This window comes from Erythranthe guttata, chromosome 10 (assembly GCF_056151865.1).
Source record: "Erythranthe guttata isolate IM_541 chromosome 10, IM_541, whole genome shotgun sequence".
Classification (NCBI taxonomy): Eukaryota; Viridiplantae; Streptophyta; class Magnoliopsida; order Lamiales; family Phrymaceae; genus Erythranthe; species Erythranthe guttata.
The window spans coordinates 4,664,986-4,680,339 of record NC_142542.1 but is presented as its reverse complement, the minus strand read 5'-3'; the positions used below and the strand labels follow the sequence as shown (position 1 = coordinate 4,680,339).

Sequence of the window (15,354 nt, the reverse complement as noted above, 5' to 3'; positions counted from 1 at the left end):
TAAAATGTGGGGTCAAAAATGCATTTTAAAGCAGCCCCTTTAATTTATGGGTAATTTATGAAAAACCCCCTAAAACTTAAATTAAATTACAAAAACCACCTCTACATATTCGTAATTACCAAAAATGCCCTGAGATTAGTTTCCGTATTACGCCAACCCCATAGTGTCCCTTTTCACAGATTTCTTTTTTATTCCAGTGAATAGACTATATACAATTTAAGATAAATATATTTTCTTTTATTTCTCACTTACTTAACCAAACGTATAATAAACTGTACACATTTTATGTTAAAAAATTTGATCAACAGTTAAAAAGGGGATTTTGGTTATTACCAATAAGTGGGGGTGTTTCTCATTATTTAGACTAAGTTAAGGGGGGTTTTCATAATTTACCCCTTAATTTATATATCTTTGCATGAAAAGCCCCCAGACTGCAGAAACTAATTTTTTTATGACGAAAATAGCCCTGTGTGAATATCAAAACTCCAAAAAGGACACCACTGTTTATTTCCTTTTTTAGGCGGTGGTTTCAGTTTCAGTTTCAGTTTGTGATTTCATCATCATTTCATTTCGTGCTCCTTACAATCAAAACACACACACACACACACACACACACAGTAGAGGTGGGAGAGGATAGATACATATATAGATACCAAAGCAAGGGTTTTCAGTTTCAGGGTTTTCTTGAGAAGTTTGATTTATCCAAGGGGGGTGTTGGGGGGTGGGGTAGTTACCAAGTTATGCGTGCAGGAGCTTGCGCGGCGCAACAGACGCTCTCGGCGGAGGCCGCCTCCGTGCTGAAGCACTCACTCAGCCTGTCACGGCGGCGGGGCCACGCCCAGGTCACGCCTCTGCATGTCGCCGCCACCTTGCTGAGCTCAAGGGCCAGCCTCCTCCGCCGCGCCTGCCTCAAATCCCAGCCGCACCACCACCAGCCTTCCCACCCACTCCAGTGCCGAGCCCTCGAGCTCTGCTTCAACGTCGCCCTCAACCGCCTCCCCGCCACCCCCGCCCCACTCCTCCACGCGCAGCCGTCGCTTTCCAACGCGCTCGTCGCCGCCCTCAAACGCGCCCAGGCCCACCAGCGCCGCGGCTGCGTCGAACAGCAGCACCACCACCAGAACCAAAACCAGCCGCCGCTAGTAACCATCAAAGTCGAACTCGAGCAGCTCATCTTATCCATATTAGATGACCCCAGCGTAAGTAGGGTTATGAGGGAGGCCGGATTCTCCAGCACCGCCGTCAAGAACAACCTCGAAGATTCCAACTCCTCCTCCGTCTTCCAGTGCTACAACACCTCCGGCGGCATTTTCTCCACCCCAAACTCCCCTCCTCCCGAAACCCACAGGGAAAACCCTACCACCTTCCATCACTACTCCCATCTGCTATCCTACGCCGCCGCCGCCGCCGCCGACAAGAACCCTTTCCTCTTCTCCGCCGCCACCGCCGCCGCAACAACTTCTTTCTCCTCCTTCAAACAAGACATCAAAACCGTCCTCGACGTTCTTCTCAGAAAGAACAGCAGAAGAAAAAACACAGTCATCGTCGGAGATTCCCTATCCACGGCGGAAGCCCTAGTCTCCGAGCTCACTGCCATGGTGGACAAAGGTGAAGTACCCGACGAGCTGAAATCGGCCCACGTCATCAAATTCCAATTCTCTTCAGTCCCACTCAGATTCATGAAACGAGAAGAAGTGGAGATGAACATTGCTGATTTAAAGAGAAAGGTCGATTCTTTCTCACCGGGCGGAGTGTTCATATACACCGGAGATTTAAAATGGACGGTGGACTACGGCGGCGAGAGAGAAGACGGTGCTGGTTACAGCCCGGTTGATCATTTGGTTGCAGAAATGGGGAAATTGCTTTCTTGGTATAACAACAGTAGTAATAATAGTACGAGGGTTTGGTTATTGGGTACAGCGAATTATCAGACATACATGAAGTGTCAGATGAAACATCCACCGTTGGATCTTCATTGGAATCTTCAGCCTGTTTCTGTACCATCTTCTTCTGGTGGTTTAGGGCTGAGCCTCAATGCTGCTGCCACAAGGTTAGTTAGTCAACCCTTTGTTTGACTGTACAAATTTTGAAATTTTTTTTTGGCTCCAAAAATTGTAGAGAGAGATTCTTGATTTTTGTAATGTATTCATTTTGTTTTGTTTGCATTATATTGTTGTTCTATCAGTGGTCTAGATTCGAGAATCGAATTCCCGGACAAGAAGTCGTTTTGCGTCAAGGAGAAAGAACAAGATGTGCTTCTCACTTGTTGCCCCGAATGCACGTCGAGTTACGAAAGAGAAGCCGGTTTCAAGAAATGTTTTTCGTCGAACTCGATAGATAAAGATGCTGAGAATGGTTCTTCCCAATTGCCCTTTTGGCTAAAGAAACCGCACCCCGTCGATACACTTGACAAGGTATACTACTAATGTTTTTAAGTCGTTGGTTCTCGTGTAAATTCATTGTGTTACGTTTGTTATTCATCGAGAATTCGCTTAAATTTTTCAGGAAAATTTAGTTGAATTGAGGAGAAAATACAACAAATTGTGCAAGAGTCTCCACCGAGGAAGCAATAGTCCGAATAAGTATAACTACAACTATCCCTCTTGGCCGAACAAGAATAGCGTATACACCGACCATTCCGAAACTATTTCGTTTGCTCATCCAACGGCTAGTTCCTTGCCTAGGTTCAGAAGGCAGCAATCTTGCCACATCAACTTCACTTTCACCGACGAAACTTCCAAAAATCAGACAGTGACTGAACCAAATCTCGACTCCCTTAAAGGGGTGGATGAAAAGGAGGTAAAAATCACACTCGCCCTCGGAAATTCGGCTTATTCTTGCGCACCCACGGGTGACGTTTTTCAAGAAAACGTGCCTTGGCAATCGGAAGCGATCCCTTTAATTCTCGAGGCATTGGGTGATTTGAAAGGGATGAGTCGAGATAAGTTTGTATTGATTGAAGGGAATGACTTTGTTGGCAAGAGAAGATTTGCTGTGATGGTAGCGGAATCCGTGTTTGGTTCTTCCGATTTGCTTCTCTGCATGAGCACGAGAAAGGGTTTGAAGAATAAACGTGAAATTATCGACAAGGCATTGAAGAATAACGAAAATCTCGTTGTTCTAGTCGAAGATGCTGATTTCGCAGATTGTGAGTTTGCTGAGTTTCTTGATGAAAGATTTGAGAACGGAAAATCGGAAACAGAGAAGAGGAGTGATAAAGAAGATACCGGTGGCCATGCAATGTTCGTCTTAACGACGGATGGTGAGTCGAATAAAGAATTGGATAATGTAATCCAGATGAAACTCGTTATCAACGAATCCAAACATAGTCCGGATGATAACCCTAATCTCATCATCCCTAATCTCGAAAGCAAACGCAGATCGAAAATGTGGGATTTGCCAATAACGAGCAACAAGAGACAGAGGAGCAACGAGATGGAGGATGTAAAGAAAGCCCTCGACCTCAACATCGAAGCTGACGAGGACAGTGGCACTATCGTACAACAACGCGATTCGCCAACGCTTTTCCTTCTCGAAAAAATCAAGAACCGCTTCGTAATGAATAGGGATTCGGATCAAGAAGTTCGTGCGAGAGAGATGTTCTTGTCCAAATTCGAACAATCGTTTAAGGATGTTAGTGTAAGTGGAAATTTTGATGTCGAGGAGAGGGTATTGGAGGAAATTTTACGAGGGTCGGGTTTCTATCTCAATAGCATGTTCGACCGATGGGTGAAAGATGTTTTCGAGACGAGTTTACTTACGTTAGATAACGGCGGTGATCGGACGATCGAAAGGGTTGTTAGTATTAGGCTTTGTTTAGGAGAGAAGTGTGAAGAAGATGGATACATGGGAACTTGTCTCCCTAAAAGTATTTCAGTTTCTTTGTAACATATTAATTCTCTCTTTTCTTTTTTTATTTTTTCTTTTTTTTAAATTGGGATGTAATTAGTGGTTTCTAATACTGTGACTGGTTTGTTTTCACAGCTTTTCTAATTTTAATTAATTAAGCATGGTTTAAATGTGGAGTTTGTAAAATCAAAGTGGTCAAAGGGCAAAATGGTCATTAGACACTGGTTTCATTAGAACCTTGAACATGGGACCAAAGTAGGTTTTGTAATGATGAGATAGTTACAAAGTGAACCTAATTGGGAAATTCTTTTTTGAGGTGGAAATCACTAAGCCACAAAGGTTTCTTGAATCCCTTTTCATAAACAATATTATCTATTCCCACAATAAATATTTATTTATATATATTATTGTAACTATAAATAATAATCTTCGTTCTCCACTACATGACAATGGCACTTTTATTTCACTTGATTAAAAAGATTTTTTATTTTTATTTTTTATATCTTTTGAATTTGGTAAAAAGTACTTTTGAGTCATTAGGGGGTAATCAAAGATTAATTAGTGTAAGAAGAGAATGATTACAAATCAAGCGGCGCGTGTGGGGTATGTCTCCATGAATAAGGAAATGATTTCTATATTTGACAGACAAACCAAAAACTGGTGAAGCAGGATAAAAGTGTTCTCATTGCCATTAAATTTATAAAAATAAAAAATAAATAAATAAATTTGCATATGATGAGTAAATGATTATTTTCAGTGCCTACTGCTCTGTGAAAACCAAATAGCCAATTATTCCCTACCCTATCCGAGGATAAAAAAAATCAAAAAATCACCCAAGAAAATATTCAAAATAATTCGAAAAATTCGACAATTGCCTCGCGAAAGAAAAAAATATGCAGAATTTTTTCTCTGCTCGCAAATCTATTTCACATAGCTCGATGAGTTACACTTGCTCGTAAACTATGGTCGACATTACGAAAAAAGATAACAATTAACGAAAAATACAGGGTAATGCCATATTTCAAGAACCATGACCACCAGAGTACAAAGAATGGAACTTTTTCTCTTTCATTAGCTCAAATATTATGTAACGTTACAAATCTTACAAAATAGAATCGAATACGCACACATCTAAATTGGGTGGCTTGGTTATAGAGGCGACACGAGGGTACGTAGAAAAATCTTTCGTCTTGTATATACAAAGAATGGCACTAATATTACATGCTTTTTATTATGCATTTTTGTGCACCCTATAGATTTCTTGTGGACAGTTTACGCACGGGTGGATGGTCGAACTGTCCGCCCCCTTTTGTGTGCAAAAAAAAATATGTATATATATTGAAGAAAAGAACCCGAAAGAAAAAGCTTAGAAATGAAACTTTTGGCCTTTCAAGAAGAAGAGTTATTTTCTACACACTCTGAAAGGGTTGAACAATGTAAACTTTTATCGAGTTCAAGCAAAGGCTGTAAACTTCTTTCTACCTCGAGACTTTGCAGTTTGACTTCTTCAACAATCATAGACAAAGCGACCTTGCACGATTCATCGTCTCGAAAAGCCAGAGTCCACCTTCCGTCGACCAAAGCTTTCGATTTTACTTTTCCAGGGGAAGTAGTCTGCTTAGCAGCGTCTGTGATGGGGAATGAGGAGGGCCGTATTCGAAGGTGCAGCCACCTTGAATGTTTATCATCTAATCTGGGCTGAAGGGGAAAAAAAATAATAGTGTGTGGATATCGATTTAGTCAGATATCTTAGCCTTTAATTACGCTTCAAAACGAACTTTGTCAGAAATTAGAGGGAAAATAGAAAATACACTTGGACTATCAAAGTTTGCTAAATTCAGACGAGTTAATGCCCCTCTCCGTACTCATTTATTTACTTGTATGGTTTTCTCCACATGACTGATTTACATAGACTGGTTCGAGGGTATATGGGGAAAAAAAAATTAAGAGACTGTAAAAGCAAAACTCACATTACATCCAGCTAGCGGTGCTACAACTCGAACAATTCCATGTTGTGGTTTCATGGGTAACTCCTCGGCAAGTACAAGCCACCCAGAGCTTCCAACAGAGAGTGCTAGAAATTGAAAATGACGTTCCTTGCCCCTCTCAAATGCAATACGACAAGGCACTGCGTCCACTGAAGGAAGACGGAAAATACAAAGTTAAAATAAAATAGGAATTCCGAGCCGCGCAAGTTTTTAAACGTAAGAAACTTTTTGGTCCTTTTAATAACAATGCTCAGAATGAAAAAGCAAGAACAAGAATGAAGAACATCAAATGCCGAGACGCAAACATGGATATGCAAATAAGAATCACCGAGAAATATTTCGGCATTTGGTTTTAGTCCGGGTGGATTTACACCAGCTTTCTTTGCTCTGGACATTTCTGGAATATCAACTGCACAAAGTACAGGAGGTTGATCTGGCAAAACTTTACCGAGGGAGAAAATATGGAGATGGTGAAGCAGTGCAAACACCTGCAGTGGTCATAACACTTGAAAAGTAAATATTATTATTATTATAAAAAAAAAACGACCATAGCATTTGCACTCATAACCATCTGTAATTAATATCAGCTACTTAAATAATACTTTATTCCAGATCAACTTATGTGGATGGTACACGTGACATAAAACTGCATTCTTGTGTATTAATGAAACTATCATAATGAAAAGCAATGTAGGTTTCAACCTTCACGGTCTCACACATTCTCTCTCCAGCAGCAAAGGAAGATTCACCTAACGCGTGCTCTGTAAGAGGAGGGAAAAATCAATAGTATCTACTTCTGTCTCAGTTATTACAGAGATAGAGAGAGGGCGAGAGAAGGTACCATCAGAGGCAGATTTGTATGGGTGCAAGAGCATAAACTTGGGATCTTTCCGAGGAGAAGAAGCTTCGATTGCTACATGTAGTGATTAAGTCATTCAACGTAATTAGTTAGCCACATAACGCATCTGTCTTAAAAAATTAGAAAGAAAAAAAGAAAAGGAAATTACATACCTCTTTTGCACTTTCTCCACTCGTCGCAAATAATTGTCACCAAAAGATCAGACCAAGGTCCCCTGGTCTCCTCTAGAACACGATTAGTGCAAGAGTGGAATGTATCCTAAAGATAAAGACATCTTGTCATTCTATGCAGACAATGACAACATAGTAAACTTATTTTTCAAGAACGGCTAAAAGTTCAACCAAAAAGTACTAGAAGAAAACGACGACCCTAAAAAGACGGGGAAAACAATACAATCAGAAATGATTGTCTGCGGGAGAACTGATGAAATTTAACAGCGTACAAGTTTTAGAACAAACATAATGTCATCATAATAAGACCAGACTATATATCCATCTAAGAAGCAATTTCAGGTTGCTTGTAAGACAACTTACTTTGAGTAATCTAAGGTGGTGGCTGTTAAACTCTGCCTCACTATAAGGTAACAACTGCCGCAAAAGCCAACCACCATCCCATAATGTTTCTGCAGAGATATTTGACCTGCAGAAGAGACTGACCAGCGCATCGAGTACCTAACAATCAGAATACTTGGTTCAATAAACGTACATGCGATGCAATACGTAACCATACAATGAGTGTCATTCAGTTTCCATGTTCAAATAATAAGTTTCCTTAAGTATTCACAACCAGACGAATGAGAAGCTAGCTTAGTTCCATACTAAAACCAGCATCAGGCAAAGGAACCTTCTTTCGAACTAATCATTCCTTCTATCCTGGCCAATTTGGTTCCACTAGTTAATCGGTAGTAATCAAGGATACAATAAAAGTGTGTACGACAACTCTGCCCACCTTTGCAACATGAATCTCATTTAACAGCTCCATGAGTTTGTAGATATATAACAATATAGGGGTGAGTTAATTTACGTTCCAAATATTCGGAATACTCAATCCATTTCGGTATGTTAATAAATCAAACAAGTTTCGACCCAAATGCTTTTGGTATATACCTTCGACTCTCATTATCAAGATTATTTTTCCAGAACCTCACCTCAAAAGCATATGTATATGCACAAGCATGATATTCGGTGTAAACTAGTAAAGATACAAGATGCAATGAGATTAGAATCTCTAGCTTTAGAGTGAGTACATACTTGAAATCTATGCACCCGAGGGCTCACTCCAACCTCTTGGCTTGCACATGGAACTCCAACATAATCCTGTTGATTGAAATTCAGTAAAGTAAGTCCGAATCTAGGGATGTCACTTGCTTGAAATTGAAGAATAGCATTAGAAATTAATCTGCGATGAAATGATATTTATATGATAATTGACCGCAGAAGAGGCCGACTGTGATACAAGATTTTATGACCTGATGACTCCTTTTAACTTTTCCTAAAAAAAATCCTTTCAACTGCCAATTCATGGTATTTGACTATTTGGCAACCTGATTATTTAGCTTGCTTAGCTCTCCTTGCAGCTAGAAGGTATTGAATAATAATATACTATGCACATTGATGGAGCATATTCATGGTACTAGTACCATCATAGTTGACCCATAAATCCAAGACCTTTATCAAACTACTAGCCCACTACCCAAATTCAAGTACCGCAAAAGAAAATTAATGTATGAATAAACTCAATAATTATATTTCCGTAAATAATTACAGTGATGCAGTCACTGCTCCCAGAACATGGAAAGATCATGATTGACCAAAACCATTTTCGAACAATTACATGAGGCAGTAAGAAATTTGAATCAACAAGGCTGTCTATCTTATATGTTAAATATTTATGTATGCATTCAGAAAATCTATAATCAAGTTCAGAAACAGTAGTGAGTTAGTATGAAGCAGAGCAGAAGTACCTTCAACTTTTGAAGATAGAGATCAAGTTCACTACTGAAGCCATCCTTAACCCCACTACCTTCGGAAGCGAAAAGTTGTTCTTCCCCAGAATCTTCCCCGACCAAGGCTTGCTGTAGAGATACAACAAAAGAGCATTCTAATAAAACCTATAAAGCATAACACCACATACATGTTGTGTCTGCCAGATTGAAAGAATTGTTAAATAAACTACCAGATGTATATCAAATAAAGATCATAGCCAGTGGTAGCGCATATTGTCACATGCTGACTAAAATTTACTTGAAGACCACACAAACTCAGATAACTAGAAAATGGCCGAAATTAGATGGCACGTGCTGGGAACTTATGGTCTATTTAGTTGACTCCAGAAAACTGAGTTCGTAAAACCCCAGTTACAGCTATCAGAGCTCAAGTCCTGCTACAACCCATTTCTATTTGGTTATTAAAATGATTGACATGATATTAACATCAAACAGCGAACTGTAGAACACATATAGAACCAATGAACATCCACAAGATCAGGATCAAGAAGCCAAAAATACAATCCTTACTTTTTCCGAACCCAGGCAAAACAATTTGGTCGTCCATGTTGACATCAGAATTCTACATTGTGTACAACAGGAAAGAGGAAGGAAGCAAATTAAACCTAGCTTCACTCGTCTTTCCAGCTACGATGTTGAAAATAAGGCAAAAAGGCTTCCTCCGCCTAAGCATTCCCTCATTTTTTTCTCTTCTAAAACATATACAGAACTACCAAAAGATTCCTATAACCATTCCCTTTGTGACTGTCCTATTTTTCCTCCCATCAACAGACAATTGCACACTATTCCACTTTCTCTTTATGTTTCCAATATAGTTTCCTTCATTTATCTTTCATGTTTGATTGTAAACAAGAAATCTCATAACCACATACCAGCAGCTTCTTCTTATGCTGTTTGCGTTGTGGAAGTATGCCAAGAGCATCGACCATTGATTCATCCAGTTCTGCAAATGCATTCATTACTTATATCATTGCATATAAGCATCAATTAAATAGTTAAACAAGGTGAGGTTTCTTACCTTTAGTCTGCAATAAAGTAGCCAGCACATTTAAAGAGCCTGAAACTTGAACATCATCTCCATTGGCAACAAATGAAAGCAAAGCTTCCCTGTGTAATTTGCACCAACAGACCATATATCAGCAACTGTACAGAAAAACTTACATATTCTCTGGCTGTTGCGAAGGACAAGAAAATGATGCCGAGCATGATTCTGAGCAACAGAAAACTCCTCTTTGTTCACCAAGGTATTTCACACTATTCATCACCCAAGTGAAGTGACAGAAAAAAACGACCTATAAATACTCTTCAGTGTCATAACTGAGTGAGTTATACCAGATACTACAGACCATCCATTCAATAAAGCCTACTTCTACTTCTATCAGTATGAAGTCAAAGTTTTATATCACTAAACAATCATATAGCATCTCATGTTTATGTTCCAAAAAGATTCCAAGCCCCCAAATAAAAAAAAATGAAAAGAAACACACCCAAAAAAAAAGCATGTAAAAAATTTCAAAAAAATTGACCATGGATTGGGATGGGTTCTCAGAATAATTTTTAGGAGTAAAAATGTATCTCTGAGAATATACATTCAGGCAACATCAAGCCATACATGAACAGCACGAAGACTTATATTCCACGGACTTGAATTAAATAACCATATGCAACCCCTGGAGTGGCGGGATGGTCGTTCTCTTTCATACTGTTGTGTGATACTTCCTAAACCATACTTCAGTGACATAACGTCAAAGTAGATCATCATTAATTGGCACATGTCATAAGATGTAAAGTGAATTTTGTTGAGCGGTTGCTTATAAATAACATAAAACTCAATGAAGTGATTAGCAAAATGTTAAATCTTGACACTAGAACTGACAAGATGTGTTAATCTGAACTTCAAATATTAATCCCAATGTAAAATTTGTTTGAGTAGAGTTGAAATAAAAAACAGAGTCGAAATGTACAAGACTTTTGTTAAGTTAAATATGAAATCAAAGGTGATTAACAGAATTGATTACCTTGGAGCAAACTGTCTACCACCACAATCATGAACCAAGACACCATCTTGTGGAAGGTTTTCAGAAGAGTTACATGTTGGAATAGAAACTCGCAATCTTCCAGCATCAGACCCTGAAGCGAGAGTATTCTCATCTATCTGTTGGCTTGCTGCATCTGAAGAAACATGGCCCAACACATCACCATTGAGCTTAGCTTCAGAATTCTCAGTGACGGACTCTGGACAACATAAAAGAGCAGCAGCAATAGTGTTTGCCAGATCTTTGATTTTCACTATGCGCAAAATGCAACAAAGTAAATATAAAGAAGTGACAGCACCAAGACTTGATTCCTGAACGTATAACACTCACATTGTCACAAAAAACATTTCAAATAAAAGCATAAAACCACTGAAATACAAAAAGCTCATAATGGCTGCCAAAAGTTAACAAACAAACAAAACACACTCATAGGGAAAGAAACAGCTGATAGGAATATATACCTTGACTGCTTCAGTCCTCAAGGAAGGAAGAACTGACGGAAATATCAGAAGACTCAAAACGTTGTCCATAATTAACCTCCCAACATCAGGAATTCCAGCAGAAACAACGTCACTAAAATAATAGAGGTTGTCTTCAATCTCGTCAACGGCAGAAAGAATGGTAGACGTTGAATCCACCTCCTGACTCCTTTTCAAACCGTAATTATTTAATGTCAGCAAGAACCAAGAAATCAGAACTTAAGAAAGAATATTCCGAGACTACAAAACTTTATAACTTACTTTGAAGCATTTGAAACGACTAAATTCAAATGGATACATTGATCTCGGAAAAATTTGACCAAGTTCATGAAATAATCCGCATGAGGAGCCATTGACACAAACCTATTTACAGCATCATCTCCAACTGCAAATCAGTGGAAGGTAATTTTTTATGTAAATCACATGTTCAGAGTGTGCTTCAACAACGTGAGTTAAACAATATCCATTCCAGAAGCCAAGAAAAAGTCAAAATCAAAACTCACCATGATAAACGTTCAGTGTTAAAGCACGTACAGCAGTTCGAATCATACTTTCTTCATGGAAAGCAAACTGTATTGCCTCAACGTATAGGGGGAAAGAAATAACTTCATCCTAGATGAGAAAAAAAAAAGAGCAAAAACAAAGAACATGAGATGCAATAAGTCGCAGCAACATATCTATCGCGGGTATTGCTTCAGCTACCTATCCTTTTCAAAAATATTGGAAGTTCTGAAACTAAATGTCATCCTGATGCAATCTTTCGCAAGTTAACAGAAATAATATATGGAATGGTTTTAGTTAAAAAAAAAATCGCCATGCATCTCTCTTCCTGGAGCCAAGTACTTTTTGTATTAAGCAAATAAAGAGAAAATGACATAATAGTATTAAACAACAGCAGCACATAAAAAAGCTAAATAAACTTACATTTTGGGTCTTAAGAAGGAGAGAAATTGTATCTTTGTTCAACTTGCCACTTATTGCTCTTTCTCAGACCACAAACAGTTGAAAAAACAAAGTCAGGAAGACAAACTCCCAAAATGACACAAAGAAGTAAACGAAAAATGCTTAGAACAACGAAGGACAACATGAAACAACTGAATTGTGGAGCATACCTTAGGAAAGATATGTAGTAAGATAATAGCTCTTCATTTCGGAAGTCGAATGAATAATTTATAAGGTAGTTAACATGTTCATTGCTAAACATATAATCTGCAGAATTTCCAAAGAGAAATACTCAGAGAGGCCAAAATGGTGGCGGTATTCAAAATCTTGTGCTGCTCAAATTGAGATGTTATTATGTAACTTACATATGGACTGTTCACTTTTTAGGTTCTGGATCATTATGCTCATTGTTTGCAATAGCTGGACTGAGACAACCAAAGTTCTACTAATGCTTAATATCCGTACAAACTCACTCATGACCTGCTTCTCCATGAAAAACCTACAAGGAACCAAACTGATCAAACTGTGGGGAAAAAAAAGGGTGTGTATTTGTAAGACAGTATATGAGCATTGATGCCGTACTCGAAATAGGCAGCATCATGTTGGTCACCATAGGTTATCAACTCAGCAATAGATCTCAAAGCCTCAATCACGAAGTCCTGGGAAATATAACATAATATGTGGAGTTAAAACATCAAAAGTAGTGTCCAGAAGATGCCAGAGTAATTGCCCAAAAAGTAACAATAAAAGACAAGCTACCTTGGTAACCTCATTCACAGTTTGAACTTTCATCAGTTGATCGACTAGGAATCTGGCGGAGAGAAGGGAAATTTGGTAGATTTCAGCCGATAGTGTATGTAGTAGTATTTGAGAAAATATATTGATTTTAGATAGTACGAAGAACAACATTGGAAGCAATACAAATCCATTTATAGATAACATCAAGGACAACATTACAATTTAGAAGCAATACAAATCCAGTATCGTATAGTAAAGATAAATACTGATTTTGAGAGATTAAAAGTCATGAAATCAGATAATAGATACGGGAAAAAATCGTTCATCATCACACACAAATAAAGAAGGTTAAAATTCAGTAGCTAAAAGCTAGAGAAAAAACATGCAACTCAAATAGCAGCACCAACGTTATGAAATGAGTATACTAAGTTTATAACCACCTCATCCAAAAGCTTATTTTATTGTAGGAGTTTCACTTTAGTATTTCACTTTATAATAGGGTATATAGGATTTTGTCGTATATTGAAAATGATATAGGTAATATTTTATGGCAGCTATGAGTTCACAACTTCTCTTTCGACATCCCTTCCAGTAAAGAAGACACGTAACAAGCTGTGATCATCTTTTTAAGTTGGTTGTCAACATCCAAACTAGGATTTTAGGAAATCATCAGAATTAGATACATGGATCAGCATGATTCATTGCAAGGTGCATATCTGCTAGATATATAAGCAGCATCAGGGTGTGCATTGTTTAGTCTCGGAATGTAAGAAGCATTAGGGGTCTGCAAGTTTTGGTATACCGGCCTAAAAGTGCTGAAACTAAATTTTGGTACCCCAACCGAAACAGAAACGAAATATTATGTTTGGTATTCTGCAACTTTTTATTATTATTATTCAGTAATACATTTTGGTTGGGCTTCGACTACCTGATAAGATAGAAACAGTGTAACTAAGAAAACTAATCTGGTCTCTCAACAGAAGATCCCCACTATAATATCCTGCTTTGAGTAAAGATATACCAGCTATATGTACTGCACATAATAACCACGGAAAGGTTTTAAGCTGGAAAAGATGGAACGCAACGAGGAATGAACAGTCGATCCAAATATGTGAAGGACCCCAAAATCTAGAAAGACAACGATGAGACTTCCGAATCAAAACAATGCTGCACATAGTTCTCTATCACTAATAATAATCCATTTGGTCACAGCCTCACGGGATCACCCCCAAACCATTTGAATTTTCTTTACATTATTTTTTTATAATTTCTAGTGTAGCAATTACTCGAAAATATCCATAGTAAGTCATTGAAACGTCGAACTTAGTTCTTAGACACACTAACTTTGAGTTTCCCAAATCCCCAAGAAAACCCCTCATTTCAACTGTAAACAGGTTATTTATCAAATTTGTCAACTCCAATGGTAATTAATGAGCAATAATGCATACTCGAAATTATTTGAAGGACTTTTCATTCGTTGCAATCGTAACTTAAATAAATTTCATACTACTGAATTAAATACTATTCAAAATCTACCACGGAGTAAACAATTAGGCAATGTAGACATCAAACAAACTAGAAAGCTACGAAACAAAACCTCTGTTCTTGAACTATTAGGCAATGTGATTCAACTAAGCAAAATAATTATAATTGATATTAGACAAAATACTACCTGAGTTCATCTAAAGAGAATCTGTCCCGGGATTTCCAAAAGGAAAACCACATCCTCTTAAGAACTCGCGATCACAGCTCTCTTCTTCTTCGCATCAAATTTCATCCTCCGAAGTCCCTTCGGACTTCAATTACCCACCTCCCACTCAGTTTTTAGGGCTAATTGCGGCTCTATCGAATGGGGGAGAAAACGGTAATTGCCGCAAAAAGAAGTCCACGGCGAGAGGGGTTAGGGTTTGCGATTGCCGGATCTTCCACCGGAAAATCGAAAGCGACGAGAATCAGCGAAATAATTTAGAAGAGAATATGCCGGGATAATTATCAGATCATAGATGGCAAATTGAGATCACTATCCGGGTCGGGTTGCCGGAAAGCGGGTCCGGGTCTTGACGTTTGACAAATTTGACGGATGACGATGGTGGTGGTGGTGGTGTCGTGTTTGAAGCCACCTGTCAGAAGTTGTCTGAACTTAAATTGCACCGTGCGCAATTGTTTTGAAATTAGTAGAGAAGCCCTCTATGTTTTCGGATATTCCGGTATAGCACGTAACTTTTCAGATATTGCACTTGGGTTGAAAGATTTGCACAAACTAATTTAAATTCAGATTCAGAGATTCAACTCCCTAACTCCTCGAACCCTAGATAAATTAGGATTTAGTTGTTTGGTTTAAGTAGGTTATTAATTATTTTATTTTTTGGAATAGAGTTCTAATATTGTAATTTAGGTAGGTAATCGACTTTTTTACTGTAATTTTCCCCCCCAATTTTAACATTCACTAAAATTCATA

At 38.3% G+C, this 15,354-nt stretch overlaps 2 protein-coding genes across 5 annotated transcripts; one reads left to right on the top strand and one right to left on the bottom strand.

Moving 5' to 3' along the window:
* The first annotated feature begins 433 nt into the window (after positions 1–433).
* Positions 434–4,019, top strand: LOC105949998 (protein SMAX1-LIKE 4). The gene is made up of 3 exons (XM_012973315.2): positions 434–2,050; positions 2,186–2,414; positions 2,506–4,019. The coding sequence occupies exons 1-3, from the start codon at positions 741–743 to the stop codon at positions 3,886–3,888; spliced, it is 2,922 nt and encodes a 973-aa protein (XP_012828769.2). The 5' UTR covers positions 434–740; the 3' UTR covers positions 3,889–4,019.
* An 873-nt stretch (positions 4,020–4,892) lies between these two features.
* LOC105949984 (CLEC16A-like protein) lies at positions 4,893–15,135 on the bottom strand. Of its 4 annotated transcripts, none has more exons than XM_012973302.2 (21): positions 14,569–15,135; positions 12,918–12,969; positions 12,741–12,817; positions 12,524–12,657; positions 12,329–12,425; positions 12,141–12,198; positions 11,720–11,828; positions 11,478–11,601; positions 11,199–11,385; positions 10,720–11,048; positions 9,720–9,808; positions 9,574–9,644; positions 8,660–8,770; positions 7,947–8,012; positions 7,230–7,367; positions 6,849–6,954; positions 6,679–6,750; positions 6,540–6,598; positions 6,166–6,325; positions 5,820–5,986; positions 4,893–5,547 (listed from the first exon to the last, which is right to left on the bottom strand). In XM_012973302.2, the coding sequence occupies exons 1-21, from the start codon at positions 14,619–14,621 to the stop codon at positions 5,239–5,241; spliced, it is 2,568 nt and encodes an 855-aa protein (XP_012828756.2). In that variant the 5' UTR covers positions 14,622–15,135; the 3' UTR covers positions 4,893–5,238. The 4 variants fall into 4 exon arrangements, with proteins under 4 accessions (XP_012828756.2, XP_088680682.1, XP_088680683.1 ...); XM_088824556.1 differs by having other exon boundaries at positions 9,574–9,662; positions 11,199–11,382; XM_088824557.1 differs by having other exon boundaries at positions 11,199–11,382.
* Positions 15,136–15,354: the final 219 nt, after the last annotated feature.